Source organism: Papio anubis, chromosome 17 (assembly GCF_008728515.1).
Source record: "Papio anubis isolate 15944 chromosome 17, Panubis1.0, whole genome shotgun sequence".
NCBI classification, from domain to species: domain Eukaryota; kingdom Metazoa; phylum Chordata; class Mammalia; order Primates; family Cercopithecidae; genus Papio; species Papio anubis.
In genome coordinates, this window is record NC_044992.1 from 33,600,748 (window position 1) to 33,620,017 (window position 19,270).

Below are 19,270 nucleotides of genomic sequence, written 5' to 3' on the forward strand. Positions count from 1 at the left end.
CTCTGTTGCCCAGGCTGGAGTGCAGTGGCCTGATCTCAGCTCACTGCAAGCTCCGCCTCCCGGGTTTACGCCATTCTCCTGCCTCAGCCTCCCAAGTAGCTGGGACTACAGGCGCCCGCCATCATGCCCGGCTAGTTTTTTTTTTTTTTTAGTAGAGACGGGGTTTCACCGTGTTAGCCAAGATGGTCTCGATCTCCTGACCTCGTGATCCGCCCGTCTCGGCCTCCCAAAGTGCTGGGATTACAGGCTTGAGCCACCGCGCCCGGCCAACATAAATTATCTTTCACTTAAATTCAAATAACTGAATAAACTAAAAGCAGTTCTCATAAGAAGACATCTGCAGATGCCACCACACCCAACTAATTATTTTTTGTAGAGACGCAGTCTTTCTCTCTTGCCCTGGCTGGTCTCCAACTTCTGGCCTCAATCCTCCTGCCTCAGCCTCCCAAAGTGTTGAGATTACAGGCGTGAGCTATTGCACCTGGCCCACAGATGTTAGAAAAATGAATGAGCATAATTTTTAAATGAAAATCCAGCACTGATCATTACAAGATTTTGTGATTGTAAATATCAGTATGTAATTTATAACAAAATAAAGGATGTGAAAATGTAGAATATTCTGGAAAGGTAGTTGAGGACTAGACTGTAATAGGGCCTTGAGTGTCATGATAATACATACAGGCAGTATGCTGTAATGAACTCAAGTATATCAGTGTGACATTTTAGCAAGATTCATATCGCTTGGCACAAATGGAGAAGAACCTGTCACTGATCCGTTTGTCTTTTTATGAGGTTTTTTTTTTCCCTATGTGAACTTCAGAAGCATAGTTGTTTTTTTTTTTTTTGAATCTCACTCTGTCGCCCAAGCTAGAATGCAGTGGCGTGATCTCAGCTCACTGCAACCTCTGCCTCCCGGGTTCAAGCAGTTCTACCCCAGCCTCCCAAGTAACTGGGATTACAGGCGCCCTCCACCACGGCTGGCTAATTTTTGTATTTTTAGTAGAGATGGGGTTTCACCATCGTGGCCAGGCTGGTCTTGAACTCCTGACCTCGTGATCCACCTGCCTCGGCCTCTGAAAGTGCTGGGATTACAGGCGTGAGCCACTGTGCCTGGCTGCATAGCTTTATTCTTAATAGCCAAAAGCTAGAAGCAACCCAAATTGTTTTCCAATAGAATAGAGAAATAAATTGGATATATTCATAAACTGATGCTGCACAGTAATAATGAAAATGAGGCAGTGGCTCATGCCTGTAATCCCAGCACTTTGGGAGGCTGAGTCATGTGGGTCACTTGAGGCCAGGAGTTCAAGACCAGCCTGGCCAATATGGCAAAACCTGATTTCTACTAAAAATAGAAAAAATTAGCTGGGTGAAATGACGCATGCCTGTAATCCCAGCTACTCGGGAGGCTGAGGCATAAGAATCATTTGAACCTGGGAGGTGGAAGTTGTGGTGAGCCAAGATTGCACTACTGTATTCCAGCCTGGGTGACAAAGCAAGACTCTGTCTCAAAAAAAAAAAAAGAAAGAAAAAGAAAAATATTTAAAAAGGATATTAAAAAAAAAATTTTTTTTAAAGAAAATGAATAAGCTACTCCTATATACAGCCATATAGATGAATCTCATGAATAATGTTGACCAAAGAAGAAGAGCATAAGAGCATACTCGGTTACTTTTACATAAATACAAACAGGCAAAACCAATCTGTAATTTAAGTTAGAATGAAGATTACTTTTGTAGAGTAGGAGTAGTGAGCAATTTTAGGAGGCATAGGAGGGGGTTCTGGGGTACTGATGATCTATTTCTTCATCTGGGTGTGATCACTTTATGAGTATTCATTGGGCTGTACATTTATATATGAGACACACAGAATAGCTTGGAAAGAGAGAAACTGAAATCGATGCCAACCCAGTCTTTGATGCCTGTGGGGAAATTTGATAGTGGGTAGAAAGGTGGGAACATAGGCCGGGCACACTGGCTCCTGCCTGTAATCCCAGCACTTTGGGAGGCCAAGGCGGGCTGATCACCTGAGGTCGGGAGTTCTAAGACCAGCCTGACCAACATGGAGAAACCCCCGTCTCTACTAAAAATACAAAATTAGCCAGGCGTGGTGCCGCATGCCTGTAATCCCAGCTACGAGGGAGGCTGAGACAGGAGAATCACTTGAATCTGGGAGGCGAGACTCTGTCTCAAAAAAAAAAAAAAAAAAAAAGAAAAGAAAGGTGGGAACATTTGAAAGGAGAGTAGCCAAAGGTCATACCCACAGGGGGAAAAAAAAAGTTATTGTTCAGTCGTGAGAATAATGGCCTGAAAAAGCAGTGAGAAACAGGAGACACTGCTTTCTCTACTGTAAGTGCATTTAACATGGAAGAATGAGCAACTTCCATTTTTAAAGGAGAACCAGATATTAGGGCGGTAAACTCCATTCACTGGGCTACTGGGCTTACTATACGTAAGAATAGTCTGAGTAGCTTTTTGGGAATAAGTCCTGGATCTCACCCCCGTATCCTTTTTTTTTTTTTGAGATGGAGCCTCACTCTGTCACTCACATTAGAGTGCAGTGGTGTGATCTTGGCTCACTGTAACCTCTGCCTCTCAGGTTCAAGCAATTCTCCTGCCTCAGCCTCCTGAGTAGCTGGGATTACAGGTGCCTGCCACCACACCTGGCTATTTTTTTGTACTTTTAGTGGAGATGGGGTTTCTCCATGTTGGCAAGGCTGGTCTCGAACTCCTGACCTCAGGTGATCCACACACCTCGGCCTCCCAAAGTGCTGGGATAACAGGCGTGAGCCATTGCACCCAGCCTCTTACCCCTAGTATTCTTATTCAGTAGATCTAGGATGTAATTTTAAAAACTCCTTCAGGTGACTGACATACAACCCAATTTGGGAATTCCTTAGTAAAAGAAAAGAGGTAAAAACAGTTTTCAGCTGGGTGCGGTGACTCACGCCTGTAATCCCAGCACTTTGGGAGGCTGAGGCGGGTGGATCACTAGGTCAGGAGATCCAGACCATCCATGAAACCCCGTCTCTACTGAAAATACAAAAATTAGCCGGGTGTGGTGGCGCATGTCTGTAGTCTCCGCCACGGGAGTCTGAGGCAGGAGAATCGCTTGAACCCGGGAGGCGGAGGTTGCTGTGAGCGGAGATCGGGCCACTGCACTCCAACCTGGGCAACAGTGAGACTGTATCTCAAAAAAAAATAAGTGTTTTGTTTTTGTTTTTGTTCAATGTGAAGGGGAAATCGTTTTCTGTTATTTAATAGGAATTGCAGTGTTTACGGAGGCTGGGAAGAAAAACTATCAGTGAGATAATAATCCTTAGAAGAGGAGATAGAAGTGGGAGACAGTGAGAACATGAGGATGTGAAAAGCATAAATTATTAATTGGCTTGAAGCTTCTGAATAATGGAGCTTTCCTCCTAAGTTATATCCTTCTGGATCTCTCTGAAATACTCATGAGTAGTCAGAACCTGACTTTTTAATATTTTATATTATCTACTTTCCTGCATGTAGCATTTTTAAAAAATGTTCTCTTTAGAATATATTTAAACAGCTTTATTGAAGAAGGTCAGTTTTAAGCAACATTTCCATACCTGGTATTTGCTATGCATTATAACTAGGTGCTAGAGAAAAGTCAGATGCTTTTCTTGGCTTAAAGAGCATAGTCCAGTATAGGGGTATAGGCATAATATCTGCTTACAGATATCTGTAATATGCATCAGTCATTAACATGACAGTCCGAAAACTTCAAATTGTACCCCATTATTTAATCAAAGTAGAAAAAGTCTACCAAACCGTCATGACCTGTACATTTTGCTGTCCAGAGACTTGGATGAGATTCCTATTTTGGTGTCTAATACTCTGTAATCTGTTATACTATGGGAATTTGTCGTCTTTCGTCTAAAACCAGGTGGTCACGGGATATAATCTCCTCCTCACCCTCACCCCTCATCCCTCTGATTGTGCACATTGTACACATTGTCATCTTTTTTTTTCTAGGGCTCAGGATGGGGTTGATGCTTGCTTCTGAGTTCTAAGTACTAGTGAGGCCACCACTCAATCACTGTGCTAGTGTACAACTCTCTGGCCATCTGGTTCCTTCTTTCTGCTTCTTATCATGAACCTGAACTCCTAAGAGATAGGTCCATAGACAAGTATTCATATAATGTTAACCAGTTCATTTTTTCATTTAAATATAGCTAAATTTGTGCAGATACGTATATCATACATTTTCTACACCTCTTTTGCAGGTAGTAACCATGGCTATGTGGGTTCCAGTAGTAGAATATCAAGAAGAACACATTTATGCTCTGCTGCTACCAGTAGTTTACTAGACATTGATCCATTAATTTTAATACATTTGTTGGACCTTAAGGACCGGAGCAGTATAGAAAATTTGTGGGGCTTACAACCTCGCCCACCTGCTTCACTTCTGCAGCCCACAGGTAAAATAATACCAGTGATAATTTCCTTTTTTTCTGTGGCTGTCTAAAAGAACTCTTGGATTTTCATTTAAGTATTTCAGCTATGTGTGGAACATGGTATATTTCTGTGTTTTTCATTGTATACCCTAAAAATGATATTTATATAAACTAAATTAATTTTTAAATTACGTTCAAAGGTGATTTGTGCAAAAACAAAGTAAAAATGCCCACAAGAAGGTTTTTTATGATTTTGCTACTCAGATTTTGCCTGATAGTATGATCCATATGAAATACAGTTATCTTCTTTGTGAATGGACTTTTTTTGGTCAGGCTTCATGAATTCCCTTACTTCCAAGTGGAACTGTATCTAAATTGAACATAGAAAAAGGTGACTTACTCATTCTTCGATGTTCAATAGCCTAAAAATGTACACCAGTTGGCAGCAATGCTTTCTGTGCAAAGGTTATTTGTTAAATGGAAATTACATTTGTGTTACTATAATAAAATGGAGATTTGTATAGTCAAACATGGGCTTTTTAAAACTCAGGGGTAGAGTCATTTTGGACAACTAAGGATTTGCCTTTAAAAACTACATTTTAAAAACCATTTTTGTTGGAATGCTTTCTAAAGTGTATTCAGTATATTCAAAAATATATGACAAATATTTTTCTACCTTCTTAAACAATAGTATTATATACATCAAATCAATGATTTAGAACTCTGATTTTGATGCAGTTTTAAGGCAAGAGAACTCATTTTTCAATCAAAGTCCAAGGCAGAACCTCTGTGTAAGTAACAGAGAAATAGAGCTCCTCTACTGGTGTAGAGACATGGAGTCCAGATTATTTAGGCTTCTTCATTCCTAGGAGCCAGATATACTTCCTGAAAGTCTGGATCCTCAGTTTAAAAGACTGTCTTCAGGTTATGAAATAGTTGCCTTTTACGTGTGCGCCAAGTATGCTTTATATAAAGTTTTACTTAAATGACAAGTAGTGTTTGCAAAGGCCCAGTGAAACAGACAGGTTCTGATTCCATAGGTGGATATGTAAGTTGATTTAACCTTTTTGAAGGACAATTTTGCAGTAGTTTTAAAATATCTATATCCTTTAAACCTGGAATTTAAGTTTGAGGAGTATATTCCAAAGAGAAAACAATCAGATGTTTAAAAATATTCAACAATACAGTTATAGCTGAATAAATTACAGCATAACCATATAAAGGTATATTTTATAGACAGGTAAAATCGTGTTTTTGAAAATATTCAGTCTCATTGGGAAAAATGCAAACTAAACAGTAAGATTTCTGTTTAAAACTAATTTTTGGCCGGGCGCAGTGGCTCACACCTGTAATCCCAGCACTTTGGGGGGCCGAGGCGGGTGGATCACGAGATCAGGAGATCAAGACCATCCTGGCTAACCCGGTGAAACCCCATCTCTACCAAGGACACAGAAAATTGGCTGGGCGTTGTGGCAGGCACCTGTAGTCCCAGCTACTCAGCAGGAGAATGGAGTGAACCCGGGAGGCGGAGGTTGCAGTGAGTCGAGATCGCACCACTGCACTCCAGCCTGGGCAACAGATATAGGCTCCGTCTCCAAAAAAAAAAACAACTAGTTTTCTGTGTAAAAATAATACAAATGAGATTATCTGCATTTCAAACATAGATAAAATGCTGATGATAATGAGGGTGGGGAAAATAGTAGAAAGAAAAAGCAAGTTTTTGATTTAAACATCTTGAGTTGGGCATAACAGTGTGACTTCAAATTAGAGAGGACCAGTAGACAGCTAAAAATTAAGAACTGGAGCTGGGTGCAGTGGCTCACGCCTGTAGTCTCAGCACTTTGGGAGGCTGAGGCTGGTGGATCACCTGAGGTCAGGAGTTCGAGACCAGCCTGGCCAACATGGTGAAACCCTGTCTCTACTAAAAATACAAAAAATTAGCCCACCATTGTGGCAGGTGCCTGTAATCCCAGCTACTTAGGAGGCTGAGGCAGGAAAATGGCTTGAACCTGGGAGTCGGAGGTTGCAGTAAGCCGAGATTGCACCATTGCATTCCAGCTTGGGCAACAAGAGTGAAACTCTATCTCAAAAAACAAACAAACAAACAAAAAACTGGAATACAGACAGTTATTCTTCTGGAGGTGATACTGGATAATTAAAACCAAGGGTGTGAGATTGCAAAAGAATTTTGAGAATATTTTAAAAGAAGAGAGCCAGGAACATAATCCTGATGAACATCTGTTTTTAGTGAGTGTGAGGAAGATGGGCCAGATAAAGAGCTTTTAGAAAGGAGAAAAACCAAGAGAAACACTCATGGAAGCCAAATGAAAATACCTTTCAGCGAAGGGATGTTGGTAAGCTAGTGTGCAGAAAGATAATGACTTTCTTTTTATTGAAAAGGCTTGCTTGGGTCCTTTTTTGTTTGTTTGTTTGTTTTTGTTGTTGTTGTTTTTGAGACAGAGTTGCCCAGGCTGGAGTGCAATGGCGGGATTTCAGCTCACTGCAACCTCCGTTTCATGGGTTCAGGTGATTCTCATACCTCAGCCACCTGAGTAGCTGGGATTATAGGCGTGAATCCCTGTAATCCCAGCTAATTTTTTGTAGAGACAGGTTTCACGATGTTGGCCAGGCTTGTCTCAAAACTCCTGAGCTCAAGTGATCCACCTGCCTCGGCCTCCCGGAGTGTGCTGGGATTACAGGTGTGAGCCACTGCACCTGGCCTGCTTAGGTTTTGATGTTTATTTTTTTCTGTGTATTTATTTCAACACATATTTAGTGAACATTTGTCAGATTAACTTCAAATTCATGTTCTTAACCATGTAAAGGAGTATTAAAAGGTATCAGGTAATCTAGTTGAACCAGATTTTAAGGTACATATAGTGGTAAGTAGAACTAGAAAGTCGTGTTGAGTCCATTCTATGAAAGGACTTGCATGCTAGCCAGAGGAATTTATTCATAGTAGGCATGGAGAGCCATTGTTTTATTTTAGAAGTGGTTAGATTCAGACTGTATTTCAGAAAACTGACAATTCTGAGAAAATTATCAGAAATGGAAGTTCAGTCAGGGTATTACCAAGCCTAGCTAACAAAAAAATTTTTTTGTACAGATAGGGTGTCACTATGCTCCCCAGGCTGACGTTGAACTTCTGGCCTCAAGCAATTCTCTCACCTCAGCCTCCTAAAGTGCTGGGATTACAGGCGTAAGCCACTGTGCCTGGCCAGCAATACATATTTTTAATATAATGTTATATATGGCAGATTTGACAAAGTATTTGGCTTCTAGATCTTCTTTGTCGTTTTTTTCAATTATAAACATAATAAAAGCTCTGCAGAAAGTTTTAGAAAAGTGGAGAAGTTTAAAGAAGAAAGCACAAGGCAGTAGGGCAGCTTTTAAACTTTTAGAATTAAATGTGTAATTCAAATTTGAGTATGATGTGACTCAGATTCTAACTGAAGGTGTGAATAAGTTAGGATTCTTTATCTTTATTTTCATTAACGGAATTTAGTGCATGTTTTATTGTTGATATCAAGTAAAGCACCCTAGCTTATTTTACACATCAAATTTGCATATATTCGTATACAAATGATTTCATGAATATTAACGTTTGTTAACATGACTTGTCAATTTCTCTGAAGCATCATATTCTCGAAAAGATAAAGACCAAAGGAAGCAGCAGGCAATGTGGCGAGTGCCCTCTGATTTAAAGATGTTAAAAAGACTCAAAACTCAAATGGCCGAAGTTCGATGTATGAAAACTGATGTAAAGAATACACTTTCAGAAATAAAAAGCAGCATTGCCGCTTCTGGAGACATGCAGACAAGCCTTTTTTCTGCTGACCAGGCAGCTCTGGCTGCATGTGGAACTGAAAACTCTGGCAGATTACAGGATTTGGGAATGGAACTCCTGGCAAAGTCATCAGTTGCCAGTTGTTACATACGAAACTGTAAGTAATATGTTCCTAGTGTCATTTCTCCACATGTTATTTGGGAAACTAGATGACTGTTTTTTTCAAAAGAATAATATTTAAATACCTCTATTCCAGTGAATTAAGACTACAAATACATGTGACTTTTTTCCTCATCCAAAATTGATTCCGTATATTTTTACTATATAGTAGAGCTAACATTTCTTGATTGCTTACTCTGTATTTGGCAATGAACACGACAAAACTCTTAACATCATAGATCTTGTATTCTAGTAATGAGAATCAGACATTAAAATGTGTAAACAAATCAAGATCATTTCAGTGGGTAAAAGGTGCTGTGAAGGAAACAACCGAGGAGTGGGATGGGAGGAGCATATGAGACATGTTCTATTGGGGTAGTCAGAGAAAGTCTCTGTGAGGAGGCAGCCCTTGACCTGAGACCTGAAGGTTAGGAAGGTGGCAGCTATTTAGAGATCTAAGGCAAGCAGTGTTCTGAGTAAACAGAACGGAAAATGCAGAGTCACTGACACAGTATTTATTTTGCGTATTTGAAGGATTGAAGGAAAACCAGTATAGCAACGAAAGCAGAGAGAGGAGACTAGCAGGAGATGAAGTCAGAGAGAGGTAGCAGAATTTAGATCAGGCAGAGTCTTGTAAAACCTCAAAAAGGAGTTCAAGTTTTATGATGTAAGGAGGAAGCCTCTGGAGAATAAAAATAGGGGATGTTTATAATCTGATGTACACTTTATAAAATGACTTTGCTTGTTGTGTGGAGAAGGGTCTGAAAAGGGTTGAGGACAGGAGTTGTGAGACCAGGAACAGCCTATTACATTATCTTGTGTGAAATATGATGGCATTTTCTGGAGTTATAATAGTGGATAGAGGACTTACTCACAGGCCAGCAGCCTTTCTGACTGAGGTTTCCATCTTTCTTAGTTCTCTTAAGGATGTGCTATTCTCTTCTAGATGCATAGGAGGGGAGTTAATCCAGTCTTAGATCAGCAGGGCTGAGTTCTTTCTCAGAACAATAGTTGAAAAAGCCTAAATAGAGTTTTAGGAAAAGTAAGAAACTAAGAATTATGATTAAGTTTTGGCCTAAGCAACTTAGTAGCCAGTGGTATCATTTATTGAGAAGCAAATAAGATAAGAAGCAGGTTGTGGGGCTTGGGAGGAGGTAAGGGCAGAAAGTGGGTATTCTTTTTTAAACATGTTAAATTTGAGACACCTGCTAGATATCGTAGTAAAATGTCATAGACACACGAATGGTACACAAGTTTGAAACTCAGAGAGAGGTCAATGCTGGATATAAACAGTTGGGAGTCAGTAGTATTTTCTATTATTTAAATCCAGAGGACTGAATAGGTCAAGTTTGGAGGGAGTTTCAATGGAGAAGCAAAATTTTGACTCTGTGGCACTTAAACATTTAAAGGGCTGATAAATAGGAGAGGCCAGCAAGGGAAGTTGAAAGAGCAATCATTAGGGTAGGAGAAAAACTAGAAGGGATAATATGTCAAAAATCAAAAATAATGCATCTCAAGAAGTAGAGTGGTTACCCCTGTGTTAAATATCATTGAGAAGTGTCAAGGCAAGAGGCCAAGTGGCCCTTTTAAGAACCATTCCCATGGAGTAGTATAGCAGAAGAGTGAATGAGGTCAGGGACCAGAGCGCAAATGTACAACTTCTTTAAAAGAAGTTTCACAATGAAGTAGGTAGAAGCTGGAGGAGGTGTGGGGTCAATAGTTTCTTGTTGGCAGGGGTGTCCTTTTTTGTGTCCTCTTCAATTTTTTTCATCTGTGAATTAAACCCATTTTAAAATTGGGTTGGGTTGTTTATTTGTAGTTGACTTTTAGGAGTTCTGTATATATTTTAAATATTAATCTTTTATCAATTATATGATTTGCAAATGTTTTCTCCCAGTGTGGGGGTTGCCTTTTCCCTCTGTGGATTGTGTCATTTGACATTTAAAGTTTTTAATTTGAAGAAGCACATTTTATGTGTTTTTCCTTTTGTTCCCTGTGCTTTTGGTGTCATAACCAAGAAAACATTGCCGAATCCATTGTCATGAAGCTTTCTCCTGTTTTCTTCCAAAAGTTTTAGTTCTTGCTTTTAGTCTTACTTTTAGTCTTTCATCCATTAGGAATTAAGTTTTGTTTATGGTGTCAGGGAAGGGTCTGACTTGCCCATGGATATCCAGTTTTCCCAGCACTATTTGTTGAAAAGACTTTTCTTTCCTCATTGAATGGTTTCAGCACCATTGTCTAAATCATTTGACCATATAGATGAGGGTCTGTTTCTAGGTTCTCTTTGTGTGTGTTGTTTATTAAAATTGGCTGTATTAGGCCGGGCGCGGTGGCTCAAGCCTGTAATCCCAGCACTTTGGGAGGCCGAGACGGGCGGATCACGAGGTCAGGAGATCAAGACCATCCTGGCTAACACGGTGAAACCCCGTCTCTACTAAAAAATACAAAAAACTAGCCAGGCGAGGTGGTGGGCGCCTGTAGTCCCAGCTACTTGGGAGGCTGAGGCAGGAGAATGGCGTAAACCCGGGAGGCGGAGCTTGCAGTGAGCTGAGATCCGGCCACTGCACTCCAGTCTGGGCGACAAAGCGAGACTCTGTCTCAAAAAAAAAAAAAAAAAAGTTGGCTGTATTAATGTTTGATACTGATGTGAATAATCCAGTAAAGATGGGTTGGCGAGGAGATAATTGCAAAATTTATAGAATTCTCTTAATATAAGGAAGACAATTTAGTAGAATGAATAAAGGTTATGAATAGGCCATTAACATAAAAAATACAAATGTACAATAAAAATATGAAAAGATATTTGGCCTCACCTGCTATTCAAGGAAATGGTATATTAAACAAATGGTATATTAAAACCAAAAGTACAGCTTTTCGAGTGAACTTTCTCAAAAAGCCTTTGTTACATATTTTGCAGATACAGTCGACCCTTGAACAGCACAGGCTTGTTGTACTGTACAGGTCCACTTAATATTCGAATTTTTTTCAACCAGAGGAAGATTGAAACTACAATATTCAGGTGATGCCAAACATGCATATAGGAAGGCCAACTTTCATATAGGCAGATTCTGCAGATCTTATGGTGAGACTTCAGTTGAGGATTTTGGTGCAGGGGTCCTGGAACCAACCCCCACGTATTCCAAGGGACAGCTGTCTCTTCCCCATTGCCACCTTTTTTTCCTGCTAATCACAGAGGTTTAAAATTTTATCTTAGACATCTGTATTAAGAATATTCATGGCATTGGGGGTCTTACTGTTTTTATTTGGAAGGCTTTTTAACTCCCAAGTTAATAAAAATAACCCTTAATTTCTTCTGGTACTTTTTGTTTTCTAACTTTTTTACATATAGGTCATTAATTCATGTGAAGTTAATTTTATATGATGCTGTGTGAGGTAAGTGGAATGATGTTTTCCCCAAATGAATGAAACATGTTTTTTGAAATATGCTGCAATATGAAATCCATCCTTTATTATAGAGCAGATTCCCAAACATGGTTCTGTTTTTGAACTCATAGAGGCTGAAACAAATGAAATTGCCAGTACTCAAGTTTTGGACATACAGAAACAGCAATTTGGTATTGTTTAACCCACTATTTGTCATGTCCTCTACCAGACTAACACTTTTTTTTAACTACTGTAGTTTTATAGTTTGTAATACTATGATAGGATATGTTTATTCTGTTTTTGTTTTTCAAAATGTTATTGGTAGTTCTTGCACATTTAATCCTCCTCCAAAGTATTTTGACTGGAATTGCTTTACATTTAAAAACTAGTTTGGGGATGCTAGGCACTGTGGCTCATGCCTGTTCATCCCAGCATGATGGAATGCTGTTGGGAGAGGATGGCTTCTTGAGCCCAGGAGTTCAAGATCACATGGCAAGACCTTAATCTCTACAAAAGTAAATTTTTTTGATAAGCCAGTCATGGTAGTATATACCTGTAATCCCAGCTACTTGGGAGGCTGAGGTGGGAGGATTGCTTGAGGTCAGGAATTTCAGGTGCAGTGAGCCATGATCGTGCCACTACACTCCAATCTGGGCAAGAGTCTTTCTCTCTTAAAGAGAGAGAGATTAATTTGGGCAATTGATACCTTTTCAGCATCAAAGCATTCATGTCTAGGAATGTGGTGCTTCTCCATTTATTCAGGTCATCTATTATATTCATATCCTTTTTTAGAATTTTCAGTTTTTTTCATGTAAGTTCTATATATGTCTTGTTGAATTCATTTCTCAACATACTATATTTCAGGTAGCTATTGTGAGTGGAATCTCTTTTTCTCTCATAGTATTTTCTAATTGTTACTGACATAAAAGACAAAAATACTGATTTTTATGTTTATTCTGTATTCAACCAATGTAACAATTTTGTGCGGTGGGGGATGGAGTTTCACTCTTGTTGCCCAGGCTAGAGTGCAATGGCATGATCTCGGCTCACTGCAACCTCTGCCTCTTGGGTTCAAGTGATTCTACTTTGTCAGCCTCTCGAGTAGCTGGAATTACAGGCGCATGCCACCACGCCTGGCTAATTTTTGTATTTTTAGTAGAGACAGGGTTTCATCATATTGGTCAAACTGGTCTTGAACTCCTGACCTCAGGTGATCCTCCCATCCATCGAGCCTCCCAAAGTGCTGGAATTACAAGCATGAGCCACCGCACCTGGCCTGGTGAATTTGTTTTATTAACAGTTTTTCAATCAGTTATCTTGATTTTCTGAATATTTATATCATCAGCAGATAATCATAATTTGTTCATTCCTTTTCTGCTTACTTTTTGTATTGCATTGTCTAGGCAGCTACCTCAACAGTTCCTAGTAACAGTGGTAGGATTTTTATAATTTTTCAACTTTATCTAGGAATTCCTTTAGTTTTTTTTCTCATTAAATTTGAGGTTTGCTATATGTTTCAATAGGTAGTTTTTTGTTTTTGTTTCTCTTTTTTTTTTTTTTTTTTGAGACAGAGTCTTGCTCCGTCACCCAGGCTGGGGTGCAGTGGCCATCTCGGCTCACTGCAAGCTCTGCCTCCTGGGTTCATGCCGTTCTCCTGCCTCAGCCTCCCGAGTAGCTGGGACTACAGGTACCCGTCACCACGCCTGGCTAATTTTTTTGTATTTTTTAGTAGAGACTGGGTTTCGCCATGTTAGCCAGGATGCTCTTGATCTTCTCACCTTATGATCTACCGGCCTCGGCCTCCCAAAGTGCTGGGATTACAGGCCTGTTTCTATCAAGTTTAAAAAACTGTGTGCAATAGCTTATGCATGTAATCCCAGCACTTTGGGAGGCCGAGTCGGGCAGATCACTTGAGGCCAGGAGTTGGAGACCAGCCTGGCCAACATGGAGAAACCCCTTCTCTACTAAAAATACAAAAAAATTAGCTGGGCATTATGGCACATGCCTGTAATCCCAGCTACTCAGGAGGCCAAGGCATGAGAATCACTTGAACCCAGGAGGTGGAGGTTGCAGTGAGCCAAGATTGTGCCACTACACTCCAGCCTGGGTGACGAGTGAGACTGCCTCAAAAAAAGGCCGGGCGCGGTGGCTCAAGCCTGTAATCCCAGCACTTTGGGAGGCCGAGATGGGCGGATCACGAGGTCAGAGACCATCCTGGCTAACACAGTGAAACCCTGTCTCTACTAAAAAATACAAAAAACTAGCCAGGCGAGGTGGCGGGCGCCTGTAGTCCCAGCTACTGGGGAGGCTGAGGCAGGAGAATGGTGTAAACCCGGGAGGCGGAGCTTGCAGTGAGCTGAGATCCGGCCACTGCACTCCAGCCTAGGCGACAGAGCGAGACTCCGTCCCCCCCAAAAAAAAAAGAAGTTAAAAAGATACATCCTTCTATTTCTAGTAACAACAGTACCAATAATGGCTAACATTTACTGTTAACTGTGTGCCAGATATTATTCTAACTATTCTAAATCACATGCATTGACTCACTTAATCTTAACAAGAAGTCTAAGAGGTAAGGTAAGTCAGTTTCATTCCCAGTTTACAGACGAGGAAACCAAGGCAGCAGGCATTGAATAATGTTGCTAGTTTCACATTGGTAATTGGCATAGCCAAAAACTTGAACCTCAGAGCCTATACCCTTCACCCTAACACCAAACTGCCTCTTTTCTTACCACGAGAATTTCTTTTCTTTTTAAACTAAAGCTGTATAGAATTATATCAAATGTTTTGACATTTGTCAAAATGATTTACTATTTTGTTCCATTACTTTATTATCATAAAATATATTATTTTTCTAATGTTGACCGTTCTTGAAATACTGGAATGTATCCTATTTAGTTTGGGCCTATAATTTAAAAAAAAATCAAAACACTGCTATATTCAGTTTGCTAATATTTTACTTAGGATCCTTGACTACATAGTCATAAGTGAAATTGATCTATTTCATTACATTATCCTTAATCCACTTTAGTTCGAATTCTGTGCTTGTTTTACAGATGAAATTCAGATGTTTTTGTTCTTTTCTATGCTATAAAATTATTTTAACTGTATGTAGTTTGCTCCTATGCTGTATTAAACTTTATGTCTGATAAATAGCATTCATAAAACTAGTATAATAACTCAGAGTTAGAACTTTAACAGCCTTTTTAATTTCTGTTGCATTTATTGATTTCCTCCTATTTTTAATTTTTTTAAAAATTTTTGTGGGTACATTTTAGGTATATATATTTATAGGATATATGAGATATTTTGATACAGGCTTACAATGCATAATAATCACATCAGGGTAAATGGAGTATCCATCATCTCAAACATTTATCCTTTGTGTTGAAACAATCCAATTGTACTCTTTTAGTTATTTTTAGAAGTACAATAAATTATTGTAGACTGTAGTCACCCTGTTGTACTAACAAATACTAGATCTTATTCATTCTATCTAACTATATTTTTGTGCCCATTAACCATCCCCACCAGTCACCCGCTACACTCCCTAGTCTCTGGTAACCATTGCTTTATTATCTTGAGTTCGGTTGTTTTAATTTTTAGCCCCCACAAATAAGTGAGAATGTGTGAAGTTTGTCTTTCTGTGCCTACTTATTTCACTTAACATAATGATTCTAGTTCCACCCAGGTTGTTGCAAATGACAGGATCTCATTCCTTTTTTATGGCTGAATAGTATTCCATGTGTATATGTACCACATTTTCTTTTTTCTTTTTTCTTTTTTTTTGAGATGGAGTCTCACTCTGTTGCCCAGGCTGGAGTGCAGTGGCACAATCTCGGTTCACTGCAACCTCTGCCTCCTGGGTTCAAGTGATTCTCCTGCCTCAGCCTCCCAAGTAGCTGGGACTACAGGCATGTGCCACCATATCCAGCTAATTTTTTTGTATTTTTTAGTATAGATGGGGTTTTATCATGTTGGTCAGGCTGGTCTCGAACTCCTGACCTCAAATGATCCACCTACCTCGGGCTTCCAAAGTGCTAGGATTACGGGCGTGAGCTACCATGCCCAACCCACATTTTCTTTATCCATTTGTCTATGGATCTTAGGTTGCTTCCAAACCGTGGTTATTGTGAATAGTGCTGTAGTAAACATGGGACAGCAGATATCTCTTTGATATACTAATTTGCTTTCTTTTGGGTATATAATCAGCAGTGGGATTGCTGGATCATATGGTAGATCTATTTTTAGTTTTTTTGAGGAACCTCCAAACTGTTTTCCGTAGTGGTTTTACTAACTTGCATTCCCATCAATGGTGTATGAGAGTTGTCTTTTCTCTACATCCTCACCAGCATTTGTTATTGCCTGTGTTTTGAATAAAAGCCATTTTAACTCGGATGAGATGGTATCTTATTGTAGTTTTGATTTGAATTTCTCTGATGATAAGTGATGTTGAGCACTTTTTTCATATGCCTGTTTGCTATTTGTATGTCTTCTTTTGAGAAATATCTATTAAGATTTTTTGCCCATTTTTAATCAGATTATTAAATTTTTTCCTGTAGAGTTGTTTTAGATCCTGGTCATTAATCTCTTGTCAGATGTGGTTTTCTCATACTTCTGCTGCTACCTAAGTCAGTTACTATAGTTTTTCAAGAAAAACTGATTATATTTGGGTCTTTAAATTTATTGACGTACAGTCATTTATTCTGTTTTCTGAAATTTTTCAAACTTCTCGTGCATGTGGGGTGTTAACTTCTTTTTCACTTATTTTATTGCTTACTTGTGGTTTTTTTTTTCTCCTTTGATTTGACCTGCTCAAGGGGTTTGCTAATTTTGTTCATTTCCTCAAAGACTAAGTTCTTAGATTCATTTCATACATTCTCTTTTACCATTTCATTATATTTCTACTTTTGTCTTTGTTAATACTTTTTTTGAGACAGAGTCTCACTCTGTCCGCCAGGCTGGAGTACAGTGACGCAATCTTGGCTCACTGCAACCTCCATCTCCTGGGCTCAAGCAATTCTCTTGCCTCAGCCTCCCGAATAGCTGGGATTACAGGTGTGTGCCACCATGCCTGGCTAATTTTTGCATTTTTAGTAGAGACGGGGTTTCACCATGCTGGCCAGGCTGGTCTCAAACTCCTGACCTCAGGTAATCCACCCACTTTGGCCTCCCAAAGTTCTGGGATTACTGGCACGAGCCACTGCGCCCGGCCTATTAACGGTTTTTTCCTTAACTGATAATTCATTTATCCTTTTAGTGGAGAAACTGGTCGTCATTTTTCCTAAGTCTAGAACATTTTCATTAACCGTCTCCCTAGAGCTCCAAACCCAAAGAGTCATTCGCCATCTTCCCCTCCTCCTATCTTCTGGTAACCACTAATCTACTTATTCTCTATGGATTTTTCTTCTTCTGGATTTTTTTTTGAGATGGAGTCTCGCTCTGTCGCCCAGGCTGGAGTGCAGTGGCACAGTCTTGGCTCACTGCAAGCTCCACCTTCTAGGTTCATGCCATTCTCCTGCCTCAGCCTCCCGAGGAGCTGGGACTACAGGTGTGCACCACCAGGTCCAGCTAATTTTTGTATTTTTAGTAGAGATGAGGTTTCACCATGTTGGCCAGGATGGTCTTGATCTCTTGACTTCATGCTCCGCCCACCTTGGCCTCCCAAAGTGCTGGGATTACAGATGTGAGCCACCGCACCCAGCCTGGACTTTTCATATAAATAGACTCATACCATATGAGGTCTTATGTCTGGCTTATTTCACTTAACACAGCCCTTTCAAGGTTCATCCATATTGTGACATATATTTATTCCGTTTTATGGCTGCATGATATTTTATTGTATGGCTGTACTACATACTATTTATCCACTCATTAGTTGATGGATATTTGGGTTGTTTCTACTTTTTGGTCATTATCAGTAGTGCTGCTATGAACATTCATGTACGGGTTTTTGTTTGGACATATGGTTTTGTTTGAGTATATACTTAGAAGTGGAATTAATGGGTTACATGGCAACTGTGTTTAACTTTTTGAGGAACTACCAGTGCCAGAATATTTTCCAAAGTAGCTGCATCATTTGATATTCCCAGCAACAGTATATGAGGGCTCCAGGTTTTCCACACCATTGGCAGCACTCGTTATTGTCCCCTTTTTTTCTTTGCCCATTGCATTGTCTTGGCATCCTTGTCAAAAATCAGTGGACCATAAATGTAAGGGTTTGTTTCTAGACTCTCAGTTCTGTTTTGATGATATATATGTGTACATGGCAGTACCACATAGTCTTGATTACTGTAGTTACAGTAACTTTTGAAATCAGAAGTGAGTGTTCTATTTAAGATTATTTTGGGTATTGTGGGTCTCTTACATTTTCAAATAGATTTTAGGATTAGCTTGTCAATTTCTGCAAAAAAAAAAAAAAAAAAGAAACAACTATGATTTTTATAGAAATTGTGTTGAATCTGTAGATCAGTTTTAAGAATATTGCTTTGTTAACAGTATTAAGTGTTCCAATCAGGATGAACACAGGATGTCTTTGCTGTTGTCTCTATTTTCTTTCAACAATGTGTGGTGGTTTTCAGTGAACAAGTCTCACATTTCTTTTGTTAAATAAATTCCTAAGTATTTTAATTGTATTTTATGCTATTAAAAATGAAATTGTTTTGTTAACTTCATTCTCACATTATCTGCTAGTGCAGAGAAATACAGTAAGTTATTTTGTCTTATATCCTGCAACCTTGCTAAACCTGTTTATTATCTATTAATGGATTTCTTCTGCTTTTTTAAAATTCTTTTTTACAATTTTATTTTTGTTCTTTTTTAAAAATTTATTTTTAAAAGAGATTTATTTAACTCACAGATTTGCAGGCTGAATTCAAGGGCAGGTCCCTGCCTTCTGGCAATAGCATTCTTGCTTGTTTATTTTTATTGTTTTCCTGGCTTTTGAATCTATGCATATTAGGTCATATAGTCCCTTTTTTTGCTAATTAATTCATTTTAAGGCTATACATTTTCTTTTCACTACTGGTTTGGCGACAGACATTTTGATTTGAAGTACTGTGATTGTAATTTGTTTCTAACTCAGCATTGATTTTCTTTTTAATCCAATAATACTTAACAATTTCTGGCTGGGCGCGGTGGCTCAAGCCTGTAATCCCAGCACTTTGGGAGGCCAAGATGGGTGGATCACGAGGTCAGGAGATCGAGACCATCCTGGCTAATACGGTGAAACCCCGTCTCTACTAAAAAATACAAAAAACTAGCCAGGCGAGGTGGTGGGTGCCTGTAGTCCCAGCTACTCGGAAGGCTGAGGCAGGAGAATGGCGTAAACCCGGGAGGCGGAGCTTGCAGTGAGCTGAGATCGCGCCACCGCACTCCATCCTGGGCGACAGAGCGAGACTCCGTCTCAAAAAAAAAAAAAAAACAATTTCCAAATGTTTGATGGGTTATATTTTTGTTAATAGTTTAACTGCATTGAAATTTGTATGATTTTTCTTATGGAGCTCACAGATAATCTTTTAAGT

At 39.4% G+C, this 19,270-nt stretch overlaps 1 protein-coding gene across 1 annotated transcript in view; it reads left to right on the top strand.

Annotated features, from left to right (window-relative positions):
* The first annotated feature begins 4,249 nt into the window (after window positions 1-4,249).
* The window catches only part of LOC116271047 (E3 ubiquitin-protein ligase TRIM37-like), a 51,034-nt gene continuing 36,013 nt past the window's right edge, over window positions 4,250-19,270 (top strand). The window contains exons 1-2 of the mRNA XM_031657513.1: window positions 4,250-4,444; window positions 8,056-8,364. Of these exons, the coding sequence (XP_031513373.1) occupies window positions 8,100-8,364 (265 nt within the window). The 5' untranslated portion in view covers window positions 4,250-4,444; window positions 8,056-8,099. The remainder of the gene's footprint in view (window positions 4,445-8,055; window positions 8,365-19,270) is intronic.